General features: G+C 32.0%; 1 protein-coding gene across 1 annotated transcript in view; it reads left to right on the top strand.

The window, feature by feature from the left end:
- Positions 1-7,589: 7,589 nt before the first annotated feature.
- LOC102604068 (mitotic spindle checkpoint protein MAD1) overlaps positions 7,590-18,606 on the top strand; it is a 12,172-nt gene continuing 1,155 nt past the window's right edge. Inside the window, exons 1-13 of the mRNA XM_006349217.2 lie at positions 7,590-7,986; positions 8,947-9,046; positions 9,659-9,819; positions 11,074-11,271; positions 11,350-11,442; positions 11,775-11,891; positions 12,808-13,055; positions 13,723-13,894; positions 14,227-14,337; positions 14,425-14,628; positions 15,408-15,570; positions 17,337-17,427; positions 17,510-17,579. Coding sequence (XP_006349279.1) covers positions 7,807-7,986; positions 8,947-9,046; positions 9,659-9,819; positions 11,074-11,271; positions 11,350-11,442; positions 11,775-11,891; positions 12,808-13,055; positions 13,723-13,894; positions 14,227-14,337; positions 14,425-14,628; positions 15,408-15,570; positions 17,337-17,427; positions 17,510-17,579 — 1,908 coding nt within the window. The 5' untranslated portion in view covers positions 7,590-7,806. The remainder of the gene's footprint in view (positions 7,987-8,946; positions 9,047-9,658; positions 9,820-11,073; positions 11,272-11,349; positions 11,443-11,774; positions 11,892-12,807; positions 13,056-13,722; positions 13,895-14,226; positions 14,338-14,424; positions 14,629-15,407; positions 15,571-17,336; positions 17,428-17,509; positions 17,580-18,606) is intronic.

Below are 18,606 nucleotides of genomic sequence, written 5' to 3'. Positions count from 1 at the left end.
AATTGTTCAATAATATTTGTCTAATTTAAAAAATTAAAAGATAAAGTAATTTACTTTTTATGTCTATTTTGTCCTTACTATTAAAATAGTATCATCCAACATATTTCTCAAAGTATTAAATTTAATAAAATAAAATAAAAATATTATTTTTATTATTTATTAATTTTTAAAGAGTATACCAAGTCAATAGTGAACAATTATTGTTGGACGGAGGGAGTGAATAAATAATAAATGTATAATACTACTAATAAATAAAGAAGAAACACAGAAGAAAAGCGTGCCCCGAAACGCCAACAGGTTTCCCATCCAGTGTCCACGCGCGTTAAAGCTAACTCTATTGGGAATTGCACGATTTTTTTAATTATCTTTTCTTATTAATTACTTTAATTAATTAATTGTATATTTAATTAATTAAATTAAAATTAAGCAGACAAGAAGTGCTTTTAATTGTTTAATTGATTAATTATGTGGGTGTGTTTCATTATTGATGATGGCTGAGTGGGATTTGACATTAATGTCCACATATTTTCTGCTTTAATGACATCTCAATCCCTTTATTTATTGCCCCTTTCTTCTCCTGATTGGTCATTTGCACATTTCACTACGAGATGCAATCGCCTACAGCTTATCCATTTTGATTAAATCTACAACCGAGCAACACTTGTGTTTTTCTAACACATGCATAATACTAAGTTTATTATAGGAAAAAGGGTCAAAAATATTCCTAAATTTTATTTTATTGATTGATTTTATCTTTACCATTAAAATGAAGTTAGTTTTATCCCTATCGTTACTAATTTCACCATATATATCCCTCATTTAACGGAAAGCCTCAAATTACCCGAATTTTTAAAAAAACATTCCCTATTTTTAACCCAATGCCCAACCCCTCTAATCTCATGACCAAATTATTTTAACCCATTCTCAAATGAACATTCTTAGGGCAAAAAAATTCTCAAATCCCCTCTTATAATTCAGTAGATAATCTAATTATAGACAGTCGTCGTTGAGGTGAAGAATTTTGGTGGGTTGAGCTCATCTTCCAGTTCCAATTTGGATTCGCCAATTAGCTCTGTATCGCTGAGCATTTCTCCACCGGTGAATTTGAGTTCAAAAAATTCACAGCCCAAATCACCAAAACTACTTGTTGTTCGTGTTTCTCCTATCTTTAAAAGCACAAGGGAAAATGTCAAAAGCTCCCACCCCGAATTTAGGGTAGAATGCACATGATCTCATCAACAGTGTCCTAGAAAAGAAGCAAATTAAGAACAATGGTACTGTTGTTTTTCAATCTAAATAAAGAAAATAAAAAACTTCTTAGACAAGTGACTGAGACTTACGAATCATCATTTGATACGAAAAGATCGACAAATGCATGTGGATCCTCAACATAACTGGAGCAGAATTTAAATTTTCAGGGATAATCAAGAAGTTAACCATGTGCAAAAAATCACATCATGAAGATAACAAATCTTCAAGAAGATTATTATTTTTTTAAAAAAAATCTTCAAGAAGCCAAAATCGGGTTATGATTAGAGGGGTTGGTCATGGGTTTGGGGTTTTAATTTGGTTTAGCGGGTTGGGTTATGATTAAAAGAGAAAATCGGGCTATTTTAATTAAATTGGGCAATTTAAGTTAATTTGGGACTTTCCCTCAAATAAAGAGTATATATGGTGACATTAGTAACGGTAGGGGTAAAACTAACTTCACTTTAACTGCAAGGGCATAGTCAACCAATAAAATAAAGTTAAGGGGTATTTTATACCCTTTTCTCTTTATTATATTATGAAACAAAGGGAAAATAGTTTACTCTTGTATTTGGGCAAATGTATAAATCACATTACACAATTGTATTTTGATTTGAAATTTCAAACTCATTATTTAAACTTTAAGTAATGTTTTATATCTTTTTATTTATTGAAAAACATTTTTATCGATGTTAATGAGTATGTATGCATGTTGCGTACATTTCTACAGGGGTGGAGGCATCTCGACTCAAGCGGTGTGATTCAACATCATTTTATATATATATTGAATACTAAAAAAAATGACATCATTCAAAAAACAGCTCATATAAATAATAAGTGAAGCGTTTCAATTACCATGTTGGTGGTTTGACCCACTATTTGCACGTTAATCAATTTTTTAAAATTAATTTAGCATTTATTCTAAAAAAAACATTGAAGCAAATTAGGCTCAAACATACGTACTACTCGTCCAATAAAGTGAAAGTAATCAACCATGTGTACATTCCTCTGAAACGAAGGTATGTTGATTTAAGGTGTGATTCAACACTAATTTACATATATAGTGAATACAAAAAGAATGACATTACTTAATAAAATAACTTAAATAAGTATGAGGAAGCGGTTCAATTACCATATGATATTGATGGTTTAAACTACTCATATTAATTTAATTAACTTTTAAAAATTGATATTGCATTATTAAATTCAAACAAATCAGATTCAAATCTAAGATTACTCATCTAACATAGTGAAAGTAATTCAACTAAGACATGTTCGTTTTTTTATTTCTACCAATTTAATAAATGAAGTTTAACTTATAAAGGGTGACTAGTCAAATGGAGACACATCAATAACAATTTATGATCCTATTATAAATATATTTTAAAATAATAAAAATTCATCAAATAAAAGTATAATAGTATATTTAAACTGTATTTCCGACGAGAGGGAGTTGCTTGAATGGTAAGCACCCCTCACTTCCAATCCGAAGGTTGCGAGTTCGAGTCACCAAGGAAGTAAAATGGGTGGGAGCTCCTAGGGAGGGTAAAAAAAAAAAAAAAAAACTGTATTTCCAAAATGCAATGTCATTATAATGATTTATTCACTCCTTTACATCTTTAAATGTCAATTTCGTTTATGATTTGTATTTCTAACACATGTATAAAATGTTTTACTTTGAAATCAAGAAAAAAAATGTCTATTTTAGTAGTTGGACAAATGTACAAATCACATAATATAATTGCATTTTGACTTTGAAATTCCGAACCTATTATATGAACTTCCTTTTATTTTTATTGAAAATCATTTTTATCGTTTTTAAGAAGTATGTATAAATGTATGTATGACTATATATTGTACACATTTCTCTTAAGCAAAGGCATAACGATTTATGTAATTTGATCATACAACATTTTACCTATATATTGAATAAAAAGATGATATCACTCAATAAAATAGCTTAGATAATTATAAGTGAATCATTACAATTACTACTGTCGGTGATTTAAACATTTAATTAACTTTTTAAAATCAATTTAGTATTATTCGAGAAAAACATTAAAACAGACTAGTTTCAAACCTACTGTTACTCTTCTAACAAGTTTACATACTTGAACTGTACTTTTAAAATACAATGTCATTATAGTAATTATTTATTTATTTACTTCTTTAAATATTGACAACGTTTATGATATTTTTATACAAATTACTATTATGTTTGTTAAATTTGACCATAACAACTTATAATTTTATAATAATTTGTAGCTAAAGAAGTAAAGTTTACATCCTATAAATTTAATACATCCACCAAATTTACGTACCCTTTGTCAGTCCTCCAAACCACTATATTAAATTATTTTAAGGATAATTTAGTGGAAATTGTATTATAATTATGAAGAACCTAATTTTGTCATTTTCTTAAAAACTTATAGTGGATTGGGTCGAACTAATAAGATAACGAGGAAATGGGGAAAAGGGTCCCACTATAGTTGGGGAAATTGAGTGCATAGCCCACTCAAACAGTAAAGCCAACTCACACACACAAAAAAAAAGAGAGAGTAAAATATTAAAGGATCATTTGATTTGAAGATAAGTTCGGTTGTTATTTTGAATTTAACTATATTAAATAATTTATCTTGTATTATTATTTATTAATTATTTACTTTACTATATTAAAAATAATACATACTCCTATTTCATACTTTTTAAAAAATAATTGTTTATTTATAAAATACATTTCACCTTATTTTGTAGAAAAAGGGCTTGATGGAACTTGTAAATCTCTATCATTTTCATTATTTATTTTTGATAATTATTATTTCATCTTCTTATAGAAATAACTTCTTTCGCTTTTAATCTCAAATCTTCATATAGCTTATTTCAGAATTAGTCTAATTAAACAAGTAATAAGACATTACTCCATTTCATATTAATTGAATTGTTGAGACATTTTTCATTTTTCAAATTAACTTAATTGTTTAATTTTCAAGATTATTTTTAGAATGTTCTTCCAATTTTACCCTTCATTAGTTAGTATTGGAATTAGTTATTAATTAATATTTAGTTATTTTAATCATAAATTTGACAATAATTAATAAGGGTAAAAATGGAAAGTTATGCCTAATTTATGTTTTAATCTTCTTTTCTTAAAGGATGCAAAACACTTCAACAATTCAATTAATTTGAAATGCAGAGAGTAACTTTTATTTAATAATTCAGATATTATGATGACTTTTTCACATCAATCATTTTTTTTTGTTTGAAATATCTATAAAATTTAAAATAGACGAGTAAAATTGAACCTGGCGAAGCGAGTAATAATAAAAAATAAAAAAGGGAGAGACATGAGAGGATGGAGAGGATGGAGAAGCAATAATGGAAGTGAAAGTATGGAATGGTGGCCCAATAATAAGAGCCGTGAAATGAACTCCACATGTTTGTTTGGGTTAAACTTTAAAAGAAAAAAGAACCTTAGCTACTTTCAATTAATAGTAACTAGACAAAACTTTTCTATGTTTGTTGGAAGGGTACATTTGTAACTTTATACCTACATTAGTCCAGACAACTTAACCATAGTTAACTACAGAACAATAATACTTTATCCGTTTAAAAAAAAAAAACCTCATTTCATTTGTAAATCTGTTTTAAAAAAATGATCTATTTTCTTTTTTGGCAACACTTTAACTTCAACTTTTCACATGACATGTTTAAGATCACAAAATTAAAGGACATTTTGATACATTTGACATAATTTTAATTTAGAATCACAAGATTTAATATTTTTCTTAAACTTTATTCGAAGTCAAATTAGGACATTTTTAAAAAAAACGGAGGGAGTAGTACAATACTGCTAAATAAGAAGAAGCAAGTCGATTTCTTTGGTATTTAGGATATTTCTATAAAAAGTATTTTTGACCATAGTTAATTCACACGTACCAATTTGCCGGCCCATGTCTTTATTTTTTTCTGCGCTACATTTTTGTGGACAATTTTGCACGGATAATAGTTTTGTAAGGACTTTATGGGCCTTTTCTGGAGTCTCTACTGGACAATTTTTGTTACTTTTTTCGGGTTATTTCTGAGTTGTCAATTCGATATATAGTTACTATTACTATTTTATTTTAATTAAGAAAATAAAGATAGAATTGTTCTATTTTGTTGTCGACATTCATTGTCGTTCAAATTACTACCTATTTAATTGATATCATTTTAGATTTAATGTCCCTTAAAAAAAATTAGGTGAGTTGACCATTAAAACTCTTATTTAGTGTTTTCTTAAAGTCAAATTTTCAATAAATTAATTTATTTTGATTAATTAAATTGGTCAATGAACATGAATAAATCATTTAGTTTTCCTTTGTTGGTAAAATTCATATGTTTAAAGGCTAATAATTCTCAAGTTTAAAATAGGAAGAATAATATTATTTATGTATTGATTTTGTGAAATTACAAGTACTATTAAAGAACATTTATTTTTAGTAAGGACACATATAAATAGGAACGGATAGAGTATTATTCTAGCTTCAAATAAAATAAAACAATTATCATTTTGAAAGTTCAAGACTAAAGTCGATCTATATCCTAAATAGCACAATTTTGTAAGAGGATTAAATTAATTTACTTTTATTAAATAATGATAACTTGATGAACTAGATGTTATATTTATTATTTACTTGATTGGCGTAAAAAACAATAATTATTTTGACCCATCGCTCAAATACCTAATTTTATCTTTAAAATATTATATTTTTTATTTATATACGTGTTATTCGGTTTACTGTTAATTGGAGTGATCATCGAAATAGTATTTGAGGTAAAACTATAGTTACTCATTATTTGGGTTAAGAAACACGTTTGTAAACTTATAATCATGTTTATAATTCAAGCTTAATATTGTTTAAGACCTTAAAGATAGTCTAAAAATGATGCTGCCGTAATTGTCAAACACAAAAAATTGAAGTATGATACATTCATATTACACTAACTTAAACGTGTTGTAATAAAATTTAACTTTTGTCAAACTATAAGTTTTAACTTTTATAAGTCAATGTTCTTTTTTTTCTATAAACTGATATATATATATATTTTTTATTTTATGGTTTAATTTAAGGTGGAGCGTCAATTAGATTTCAAATATTCTTATGTCCCATAAATTTCTATGCACGTACATCTAAATTTTTATTTCAAATGTCATTATCAAAGACAATAACAAAAATAAAATTAGGAGAAAATTACGAACTCTTTTTCCCGGGTCCTTAGGGATAATGGAGACAAAAACAGTAAAATTGTTAGGAAATATTTTAGTACGGTCTTGAATAACATTTGTAGGTTGATATTTGAAAAATTATATATTTAATGTTGAATATAGATAGGGATAGTTTAGGTAGCTAAAGAAAATAATATATAGTTAAGAGACGAAATTTATGAAAAAGTAATAGTTTCAATTTATTTTTTATCATCATCTCAAAAATAAATATTATTCATTTTTATATGATGACTTTATTTCAAAATACCTATAGGACGACTACGATGGGTATATTATTGTTGTTGAGCTTAATTTCAGTATGCCTAACATTACTAGTCAACATAATATATATTAGCATTGACAAATTACTTACCGTTTTAAATAAGAGTATATAATATTATATATTAGTATTGATAAATTACTTACCATTTTCGATAAGAGTCTATTTCACTGACTTATTTTGGACGCTTGTAAGTCGAAATAGTTTTCTTAAACACTTTTGTAGTGTACAAATAAAATAAAAATTTTAAACACTTGTTTTATTAGTTAATCTCATGTATTTGCTTGTTAGTGGTTAGTTATGTTATGCTTACAACAAGTTCAAGTTTTTGCATAGAATACCTTTGTTTTGGGATGATTTTAAATTTTTGTTCCTTAAATTTGTGGTCTTTAATTTCTGCGTCTATTGCCTATTTAATGAAAATTTGTGGACCTAATAAGTACTTTTAATTTTGACCTAAATTTGTTGGGAAAAATTAATATCACAAAGCAAAACTTTTTAGAGAATGTTTAGCTAAGTTCTATAATAATTGATTCTCACGTGCCTTGAGTTTCTAATTTGGGCCATTGAAGCATAACTTTTAGTCCACTAAACTCCTGTCTTGGAGCATAACTTGTGTCTCGAACTTAATAATTTTGGTCTTGGGAGCATAATTTGTGTTACTTAATTATTGTTCTAGAATATAACTTGAACTGAACTTATATCTCGTGAATCTTTTTTTTACGCTCTAAAAAATAAAACATAAATATTACTACTCCTATTTTGAAGAGCAAAAATTAGCAAGAGGCCCAAAATAGGACATTTGTGCCAATGACCCACACAAGTGTAGCAGTAGCCCAAAGGGATTCGGGTCATCTCTTACGCTAAGTAAAATGGCGACGGATTATTTGGATCCGACTCACCAATTGGCGCCTCAGTTTTCGAAACACTTGCAGTAGCTGCTTCTCTGCAAGGCCTCTTACATTTTCATCAATCATCAGAGCTTGATTCAATTACTGTTGAAGTTATCAAAACCCTAGTATTTGGAAGAATCATGATCCTGAGAACACCACCATTCAAGCGAAAGGCGCAGAGCAATCAACCGGAAGATGGAAGTCCCAGCTCCGGCAATCGGCAGCTTGTCATCTTCGAGGATACACCGTTGCCGGAATCATCTCATCATCACCCAGAATCTTCCGACCAAATGCTCTGCACTTATCAATGCCGTCAAATGGTATTCATTCATTAATCCCCACTCTCTTCATTACAATTCCAGTATCGAATTGATTTTTCAACAATTGTAGTGGATTCAAGGTTTTAAATCAGTGAGTGCAGACATATTGAGGCTTGTACCTATTTTTTTTTCTTATGTAGTAGTGGAAATTGCAACTATTTATGTATATATCTTGAGATAAAGACAGTAGGTGCACCGATTCCCTTGACTGTGACTGCTTTTCGCTTTGTCCACTAATGAGATTTTCCCAGACTAAACATTTGTGTGATTTTATTGCTACCGGAGTGCTAATTAATCCATGTTAAAAGACTTAAGGCATGGGTAAATGGTCTTTCAAACTTGGGTTGATTCCCTAATGAGCTTTATATTCAAACTTTATTCATATGTTGAGTGAATTTGGTCTTAGATGTGTATACCAACTCGTAGTTGATTCTTGAGTCAACTTGAGGCTGAGCTTCTTCACAATGAACTAATCACAAACAAATTTTTTTATATAAATTAATTAGAACATTGTTTTCTACTTTTTGGTATACTACTTGCATACAGGTGTTTTATGCCCTCCATTAATATAATCTACTTCATCTTTTTTGATAACACAAATCTGCTTACTTCACTAAAAAACAAACTTACAAGTACATCTTAGATGGACTCAAATTGAGCTACTCTTGATTAGCACGTTTGGATAGTGCAAGTATTGCTGAAGGATATATATGACTTCCAAATCGGTCCGAACGGTGGGACCTACCTGCAGTTTTTCCTTTCAGGTTTGATTACATAGAATGACAGAAGATGATGGAAGACCTCCGAGCTAAATAATATATTCCTTTAAGTTAGCATTCTTGTGTCTCTTATATTGGTCAATGACTTATCAATGGCTCCCTGTTTATTTATTGTACTCAGTTCTTGTGATAGCCTGCATGATTTTGCTTATATCTATATAAAAACAAATTCTATTATCAGGTGAAGTCAGAGTTTTTTGATGCCTTAAGCAGTGCAGAAAAGCAAGCTCGTGATAACCAATCCAAACTTGAAGCACTAAACAATGATTATCTTAAAGCCGGTGAGTCATAAATATCCAATTCTGTGAAATATGTTTGACTAGTTACATGATTTTGTTTCTCCTTGTCCTTTCAACAGACATTTTAAAAGTTTACCTTTGACTGCTCAATTTAATGCACTTTTGTACCAGAGAATGAAGATTCTTTGGTAGAAACATCTATAGAGCACAATACAATTGTTCCTTTACTAAACTAATCTTGTTTGTACGGTTCAATTGCTCCCCTGATTTCAATTGTTAAAAGGCTGTCTTCTTTATTTCAAAATTTATATGTGAGAACTAGCAACTTCACTGAAGCAATGTGTGTACATAAATGGATTCAGGCATACATATATAGATACACATGAACATACATCCATTCATGCACACATCGGAATGATATTATTTGACTTCGTATTTTTTGTCTCCTAAATGTTGACTCCTTTTTAGCAACTGTCATGCTTTTTCTTCTTTTTTGTTAATTTCCTTTCTATTTTTTTTCTTTCTGTTCACCACTAACCCTTTAATTCCACTGGAGGGACAATGACTATTTGGTTTGTAATTCACCTTTTCTGGAAAGTATACTCCAATACTTATTGATTTTAATTTGCATGATGACATGAATTACACGTGCAGATGCTGAAAGGAAGAAATTCCGTGATCAATTTCTCAATGCAGAGCAAGAACTAGCTGCTGCTAAAGGGCGCGAAGAGGCTCTGCAGGACCAGCTAATGAAGGAGGTCAACGTTTCTCAAGAACGGCTCAGAAAACAGTTGCAGTTGTACAATGAACTTGAGGTGCTAGATGTTAATTGTCATTTCCCATTATATTTATGTCACATTCTTGAGAAGAATCAATGGGTTCTCTTTGGTTCACGTCATGTTTTTATGCTGATGTATGAGTTCATTATCAATAATTTGGTCTAATCTGTAAATTTAACTTAAATATAAGGCGATTTGATTTGGTAAGTGCGATAATTTATGCCTAGGAAGAGAGTACTCTCTCTTTTTGACAAGGAATTCTTAGACACAGAGATGCAAGAGATCAAACTGGAATAAGAAGCAATCCCACTTTCCTTTTCGATCATTTTGATAGAGGGGGATGACGAAAGTGGACAATACAAATTAGCATTTCTCATTGAACAAATACAAAAAAAAAATCATATTGAAAACGCTCCTAACCCAACCCCTTCATCTGTAGAGCCCGTGTATAAGTGATCTGAACCTCTTTGCAGTGACCATAGAAGCAAGTGAAGTTGGTGAGCCATATGGAGGGCAACTATCTCCTGCTATTCGGAGAGGACACCACCCACTTGTGGGGCTATACTGGGTATGTTGTTGTTGAGGACAATAAGCAGTTTCCACTTATGAATCACTTTGAATATATGTCAAGATGAGATCCTGCTTAGATTCTACATCTTGAAACCAAGCCAATTTTGGCGCTCTGTGCTCCACAACAACTGGAGTCATCACATTTACCATGCAAAGTCGCGGAACCAACCAAGACTGAACATGGCCTCTGTAAGAAGCGAGCCAGATACTATCTTAATCTGATTAGACTGTATCTCAAACTTTATCACATTTTTTTTTTTCTTCCCAACTGAAACAAAAAGAAGCAGAGACCATAATTTTCAAGTTATAATGATAATGGTACTGATTTGTGACTAATAATGTGTACATCCATCTCCTGATAAAAGAAAATGTGTACATCTATCTCATTTGTTGAGGTGTGCTGACTTGGTCCTCAATACTCAGCACAAGTCATGCTTTGGTCGTAAGTCCTACTATTAGAGTAGTTTTCTGTTAGTTCCTTCTTTAAGTAACAATTTATAGCAACATGTATACATCAGAGTGTAAATGCATAGGAGGAGATTTACCATTTAACTGCTGAATGAATGGTTGGGGACATACCTCCAGTTATTCATGTTTCTATTGGAGGCTTTCTTTGCTAGCATTTATCAATTCTTGAGGTACTTAATCTGTATAACTTTCTTAATTATATCCTTCGTGCCATCTATGATATAATTTATCTACCATCTCATTGTCTTCTAGGTGAAGTTCCAAAACGAGATGAATCTTCGTAAGAAAGTTGAGACGTCAGCTGCTGCAGCAGAAGAAAAAGCAAGTCTTTTAGAGAGAAAGCTTAGTAGTGTGTCGGAAAGCATAGAAAGAGAGAAAAGTCGTTTGCAGAATGATCTTGAGCAGCTCAAAAGTGAATCCAAGTTTTCTATCACAAAAATAAGTAACAACGTGAGAATTGTTTCTGTGAATGCTCTGTGTGAAGTGCAATAAAATGTTATATCCAACATCTAATATGCTTTTATGCAGCTTGAAATAATGGAATTCAGAGCTACCAATGCTGAGGAAGAGTCAGTGCTGCTGAAGGAACAGCTGGAAGAACTAAGGAAGAGACTTGATGAGGTCAATGCATCTTCTATCCTAGAGTTACTGCTTTGTTTGTCTTAAATGTCACCCATGAGTCCGCACAAGCATATGCTGGAGCAAGGAGAGTGGAGGCTTATCTATTCTTTTTCAAATTTTAGATTCTTTTGATGAAGTTATTTTTTGACATTTTACAAATATAATTGCATAAGTTGTTGAACGTCATCAAATGAGATCCTCTATGGTGGTCTTGCATGTTTTCTTCTGTCTATTTTCTTTTTGTCATTTGCATCATTTTTTGTCTGTTAGTTTATCATTTTTGGCCATGTTGAATTATAATGAACTTACAATTTTCTTTTGTCTTTTCCCAGTGCATGCAGCAGAAGACTGAAGCAGAGAAGAAACTGTCAAGTTTCACATTTCAAGAAGGTTGTTCTAGTGACAGCAACATTTTGGTGAAACATTTGCAGGAGGAACTTAGAAGCTATGTAAGTTACATCATCATTTGTGATAGTCCAATGTGCAATTAAATGCTTTTTTTTTTTTTTTTTTTTGTTGGTTATCAAAAAAATTAAATACTTTTTGTTAGTTCTTACTAGCACTTACAGTAGTGAGAAATTCAGGTTGTCTGTGCCATGACTGAGATAATCAGTTTCAAGCTAACTGTACGATGATTGGGAAAATAACTTTATAAACAGAGTAATTCCACGATAAGCTGTGTATATCCTGCTAGTTTCTGGATTAGCTTCTAAACTATAGGAAGCTTTTTCCTTTTAGCTTTGATGAGATTGTTATAAAGGAGGTGAAAGATTGATCTTTTATGTTAAAGTTCTTTTGCTCTACTAAATTTTAGTTATGCCACTGGATTAGTAACTAACTGGCATGACTATCCCACCGGTTATCAGAACATATCTTTTCAGTGCCACATTTTACTATAAAGAATTTGAACTTTGGTTTATTTCTCAAAATAGAAAAAAAGTTAATACATAAATAACACTCTGAACTATCAATGTTTTGCAAGATTGACACTTAAACTATAGGGTGTACTGTTACCCCATGAACTATAACATATACTATCTAAAACCTCTCATTAGTGCCAAGTAGTATGGAGAATGACTTCACTCTCTTTGTAATGTGTGGTGGCTAGAAGGTAAGTCAAAAAGAGCACCCATGTGACATTTTACATTCAATTTTTTAAAATTAGTTATTTTTTATATTTTATTTGTTATTTTTGCCTTCTTCTTTATTATTTATTCTTTATGTTCTTCAAATCTCTACATCTTTTGCTAATAACAGTAAACTAGTTGAAACTCATCACTTGAATATTATCAAAAATAAAAATAAAAACAAAATTTAACTTTGGGTTAGCAAATGTTTGATTGATATATCTTGATTCCTCATCAGGAGGCTGAAGTGCGTGAAGCAAGAAAGCTGAAATCGTCTCATGAAAACATTGAGTTATTGAAGGTAAAGATACTTGAGGAAAAAGGCCGGAGGGAGAGGGCAGAGTCAGAGCTACTAAAACTAGCAATGCTTCAAGGAGATATGGAGAAGTTAGAGGATGAACTAAATACTTGGAAATCAATGGTTAAAGACATTCCTGGTGCATCATGTGCTGCTGATGTGCCTCCCAAATTTGCAGCTCTGCAGAGGTAACCTGTTGATTCAGTTTTTCCTTCATTTTGGTGCTTACTAAATTTTTTCTCGTCCTGAAGCAAGTATGTTCACTGATGAACTCTGTTTCTAACTTCATGCTCCTCATTGGTGCTTAATAGTAGGTCCGTTAGGAGTTTCTTTTGTTGATTTAATGATTGACTTTTAATGTGGAAAGCTTTCTAAACTTCCTCTTAATTGTTTAATTCTAATCCACAGAGCGAATTCTGGCAGTTCTGTTCTTTTTCTTTGGGTAATCATTGTTGTTTTCGCTTGAGTAGTATAATGTGCACTGTCCTGCAAATTGACACCAATTAACCTAGATTGAGTAGAAACATTCATAGATGTAAATATAGGAAGTGAACCTGTATATTCCGTGCATGTTAAGTTAATAAAATGATGCACATCTTTCACACCTTAAAAAGATAAATTCAGATTCTTGATTTCCTACACTTATCGTTAGTCTTTTGTTACAGTTATTGAGAGATATAGCTGCTTTATGTGAAGCTTGACTTATTGTAAAATGGAATTTGGAGAAAGGATGAAAATATTTCTATCCCCTTTCTCTCAGATGAGTTGGGGTGGAAATTGCTTGATTTTCTTGCTTTGCTTCCATCCCCAACTAATTGGTATTCAAGAGTTTTTGTTTCCTTCTCTGGGAACCAGAGAAGTGCTTGATAGCATGACGAAGGTGGGTGAGATCCAGGCTCGACTTAAACAAATGGAGGTGGCTCTCGACGCTGCTGATCTTGAGAAAAGGGAAGCAGAGAATGAGGCTGTACTTGCAAAGGAGAAAGCGGAATCTTCAAAATCAGAAATCAAGAGGATTGAGTTGAAGGTTAGCATATTTTGCATCTGCTGCTTCAGAAATTAGTTACTGTAAAATTGCTTTTCCCTCTTCCTTGTGGTCTCTGTTTCTTCTTGATTCCTTGCTTGGGAAGTACACCATAAAAAAATGGATTTGAATTCTAGGTAAGTAGGTTTTTATAGACCGAGTTCTCATTAGTATTTGTGTTGATATTACTCTTCCCAAACAGTGGAATGCATATATAAAATTATGGCTACCTTTTTTTTGGTGATCATATGCCTCTAGTTTCAGAGCTAACCTTTTTCCTGTCCTTCTGTGTTCTTTTTAACTTGTTATGTATTTGATCTCAAATTTCTTTGTAGCTTGCTTCTGTTATGGAGGAAACGGACCGCTTAAAAAATGTCATTGAGGACTTTAGGAAGCAGAAGAGTGTTGAAAGTGGTCAAGAAGTGGTCAGTGGAGCTATTCTTCAGGTTATAACCCCTGCCCTTTTTTCCTATTGACAAACTACCTTATGATTTGTGCTTTAGCTAATTGTGGTAGTTATATCCTGACTACAGGAGCTTGAAACATCTCTTGCCAAGAAAGAGAACTGTATAAAGGAACTGGAGAGCTATTTATCTGAACAAAAAGAAGTTAATATTCGCCAGCTCAATGAAATAAAGTTTCTCAATGAGAAACTAAATAATGAAGCTAGAAGAATTAAATCATTGGAGAGGGAGGGTGATAGCTTACGTTCTCAGATAGCTCTCTTGGAGTCCAAGGTTACTTCTGGGTTACATACTTTGTACTGTTGTATTTTTTATGTTTCTTAAAATATATGTTTCAGACAAGTGATAAATCTCTGGCAGGAAATGCTAATGGGATGTTGTTCATCCACGACACATAAGAATTTCATGTTCTAGATATTTGTTGAAGACCTTTAGAGATACTGGTACATGCATTTGGTGGTTATGCAGCTTATGACTTCTCAGTATACTTGAGCGAGTTAGAATATGATCTTTTTTTTGCTATATAATTTTAGAATTGCATGTCTTGTTTTTCCTTCTGTTTTACATCCATCTTATCATATCCTAAATCCCATTAATGATGCTGATATTATACGCTTTGTTTTGCCTCTTTCGTGGAAAATGGAGTGGCATTTCTCCTATGTTTCGTTGATATGCTTTATAGGTCTACTTGGCTGCTAGGTGAACCTTTTGCCTGATGAAAATACGTAATATATGTCGATGCGAAAACTGCTTTTGAGTACCATGCTTACTTGTATGCATTTGCATTCATTGTTATCGTCCTAATGAAATTTTAACGTCAGTGAGGATGCAATCAACTGCAGAAAAATACTTTCTTTTCTATTTTTTTTTTTTGCGAATGTTTTCTTTTTTATTTCTTATGCCGTTATGGAATGCACACGTGTATGTCTCTTACTAGAAATGAAACATTATTGGTGCTTCAGATCATTGTTCCAATGAGAGTGTATAATTTTAATGTTGTAAGTCTGTAACCCATTTTTAGTATCCTTAGGTTACTTTTGGTCCCCTTGCAGTTAGGTCATGGGGACTATTCATCTGCTAATACTAAAGTCTTGCGAATGGTCAACACCCTGGGAGTTGAAAATGAGGCAAAACAAACAATAGAGGCACTTCAGAATGAGTTGCAGAAGACAAAAGAGCAGTTACTGGCTGTTCAAGAGTTAAAAGGGCAGTCAGGTGCACATAACTTCAATTTTAAGTACATGTATGCCTGTGATTTGTTGCCATTCAGTGCCTTTCCTATTATTAAACAGACTGCAATTGAGTTATGTTACAACTATTCTAGTCTTGTGCTCCCTGGCTATCATTTTGGTTGAGGCTTTGGTCTGTTATCCAACATTGTTATAAAGTGTTAGAATAGTAATATGTATATACAATCCAGGAATAGGAATAGTAATAGCAATAAGAATGGTATATAGTGTCCTACTTAGAAAAGGATTGTATTGTAGTGTCCTAGTTGGAAAAGGTGTCTATTGTAGTGTCTATATATAGGGTCTCTCTGTAATAATGTAGAACAACAATTCAATAATATTCTTCTCCAATATTTCTGGTCCTTTTTTAAAAAAGATAAATTGTCTGGTCCTTTATTAAAAAAGAAAGAGATAAATTAATGATTACTATAATGAAATAGGTTCAAACCAAGTGAAATGGATATTGAAGACATTTATTGCAGACCAAGTAGTTCGTGATTGAGTGGTAGAGGTCATTTCAGAAAAAGAGATATACCTAGGAATGTACATGCCATTGTTGCAGTGTGTGAATGACATCCAATAATCTTTATCAGTTAGAAAATTTTGAGTACTCCTGAAATACAAAAGATACACGTAGGATTAAAAAAGAGGAAAAAGAAAAGAAGAAGACAATATAATCTTTTTATCTTTGGATAACAAAAGATTTACTTCTTTCTTCAATGTGAATTTATATGATCCCTAAGAATTGTTATTTGATGTTTCCAAATAGCATCACCAGTTGAGTTATATACATTGAAGGCCTAATGTTTCTAGGTTACTTCCAGTAGGATTTAGTGCTTAATATCTAAAGAAGTTTACACCCTGATGATAAATAATAAATCTGAAGTTTACATGATAGCTTATATTCAGAAACTATAATGATGAATTGCAACTAGGGACTACAGTTTCAAAAATTGCAACTAGGGGCTATATATCTTTTTAAATAACAAATAAATCCTTGAAGATCAGTGGCGCACGGTTCGGATCTTGGTGGGTAAATGGGCCTTCCCCTTTACCCTTCTCCACTTGAATACTAGGCTTTTACTTAGAGAAGGGTTCAAACCCGTGATGGGAGACTAACCCACACATCACACATTTTGATGTTACCCCTAGACCAAAACTCTGGGGGTAACTAGGGGCTATATCTTTTATGATTTTTGAGAATGTAGGGACTTGTATTTATTTTTTATCCTAATATCCTGTCTAGTCTGGGAAAAATTTGTGCAGACAACGTTATTAGTTTTATGAAGCGGAATGGTTTTAGTGGGTTCATATATTCAGCCCCAACTTTTTTTGGATTTAGGTATGAATCACTCAATATGGATGGTTCTTCTTGATCATAATCATCCTTTTTACTAGTTTGGAATGGTAAAAGGGGAGCTATTTTGATAAAGAAGTATAAACTATTTATCACCCATAATATACTTCTAGATGTCAAAAGAAGTATATAACTCTCTGGTTAATGCTCTGCTCATTGGAGCTGTTAAACAGTATTAAGTATTAATTAATGTGAATTTGTATTCTTCCTCTTTTCATTCCTCCATTATCTTCCTCCTTTCTCTGGTCTATTTACTGTGAGATTTTAAGTGCCTTTTGTTAGTTTCTATAATCCAATGCTTAATGCATTTGAAGTGTCAATTGGGACATATAAGTTTTTAGAGACCTTTTCGTCACCTTTTATAATTTCTAATTCATTACCTCTCAATTATGCAGCTGATGCGGGTACACTGGTTGATTCTTATATTTCTGGAAAGATTATGCAGTTGAAAGAGCAAATAGCAACATTAGAAAAGCGTGAGGAGAGGTAAAGGTTTCAGGATTTCTCAGCATTTGTATTGTCGATGGTTTGTTGTTCTTGTGAGAAACTAAGCTTAATCATTCTTCAGGTACAAGACAGTTTTTGCTGATAGGATCTCTGTTTTCAGAAGGGCATGCTGTGAACTTTTTGGGTATAAGGTATTACATTCCTCCTGGGTTATGACTATATTTTGAACTAATATATTTTGCCACTAGAAAATATTGTCCGGAGTCTAGTTGGTATCTCAACCAATGTGTTATAATTCCACTAGTTTGAACATAAGTTTGGGGGTTGTGCATGGAGTTGGGGTGGTTGTATCTTATTGGAATTTCTTCAGTAGCATCTTTCATTTAGTGCTCGGTGAATCTTCCTTGGGGATGGCAACGGTGCGGGTATGGTGCGGGTGGGTGCGTGGCTAACCCACATAAACCCACAAAGACTTTGTCCCTCCCCGCATAGAAAAATTATTTATTTATTCCCCGCCTGCCCCGCATTAACCCGCCCCGCAGAGCTTCAACAATCTCTTGCTGCAAACATTCCTGTGTCTGATTTTGACACTTGAAGTGTAATGTTATACTATGTTTCTGTTTCTCATACACTTTAGTATTTGGTGTATACATGAATTATGATTGTAATGAAATTCTTTACATGATAGAGTGATTTAAAGATTTCTGGTTTACATGAAAATAATAAATCCAATTTGTAGTACATTTACATTTTAATGTCAAATTGTATGACTTAGTATTTGGTGAATACATGAATTATGATTGTAATGAAATTCTTTACATGATAGAGTGATTTAAAGATTTCTGGTTTACATGAAAATAATAAATCCAATTTGTAGTACATTTACATTTTAATGTCAAATTGTATGACTTAGTATTTGGTGAATACATGAATTATGATTGTAACTCCATTTTGCATCAATTAGATGTAACTAAGTTTTGAGTAGTACCAAACTTCCAATAATTATCAAGACAATAGAAGTTTTGAGTAGTACAAAAGAAAACACCCCAACCCGCACAAAATTAAAGATTTTAATTGAGACCTGCCCGCACCCGCATATATAAAAATCCGCCCCGCCCCGCCCCATATTTGACCAAACCTGCCCCGCCCTACACCCGTCCCGCCCCATTGCCACCCCTAATCTTCCTCAATAATTTTCTTCTACTTTGTGGCTTGTGG

Source organism: Solanum tuberosum, unplaced genomic scaffold (genome assembly GCF_000226075.1).
Source record: "Solanum tuberosum cultivar DM 1-3 516 R44 unplaced genomic scaffold, SolTub_3.0 scf00105, whole genome shotgun sequence".
Taxonomy (NCBI): Eukaryota; Viridiplantae; Streptophyta; class Magnoliopsida; order Solanales; family Solanaceae; genus Solanum; species Solanum tuberosum.
This window is presented reverse-complemented; position numbering and strand designations above follow the sequence as displayed.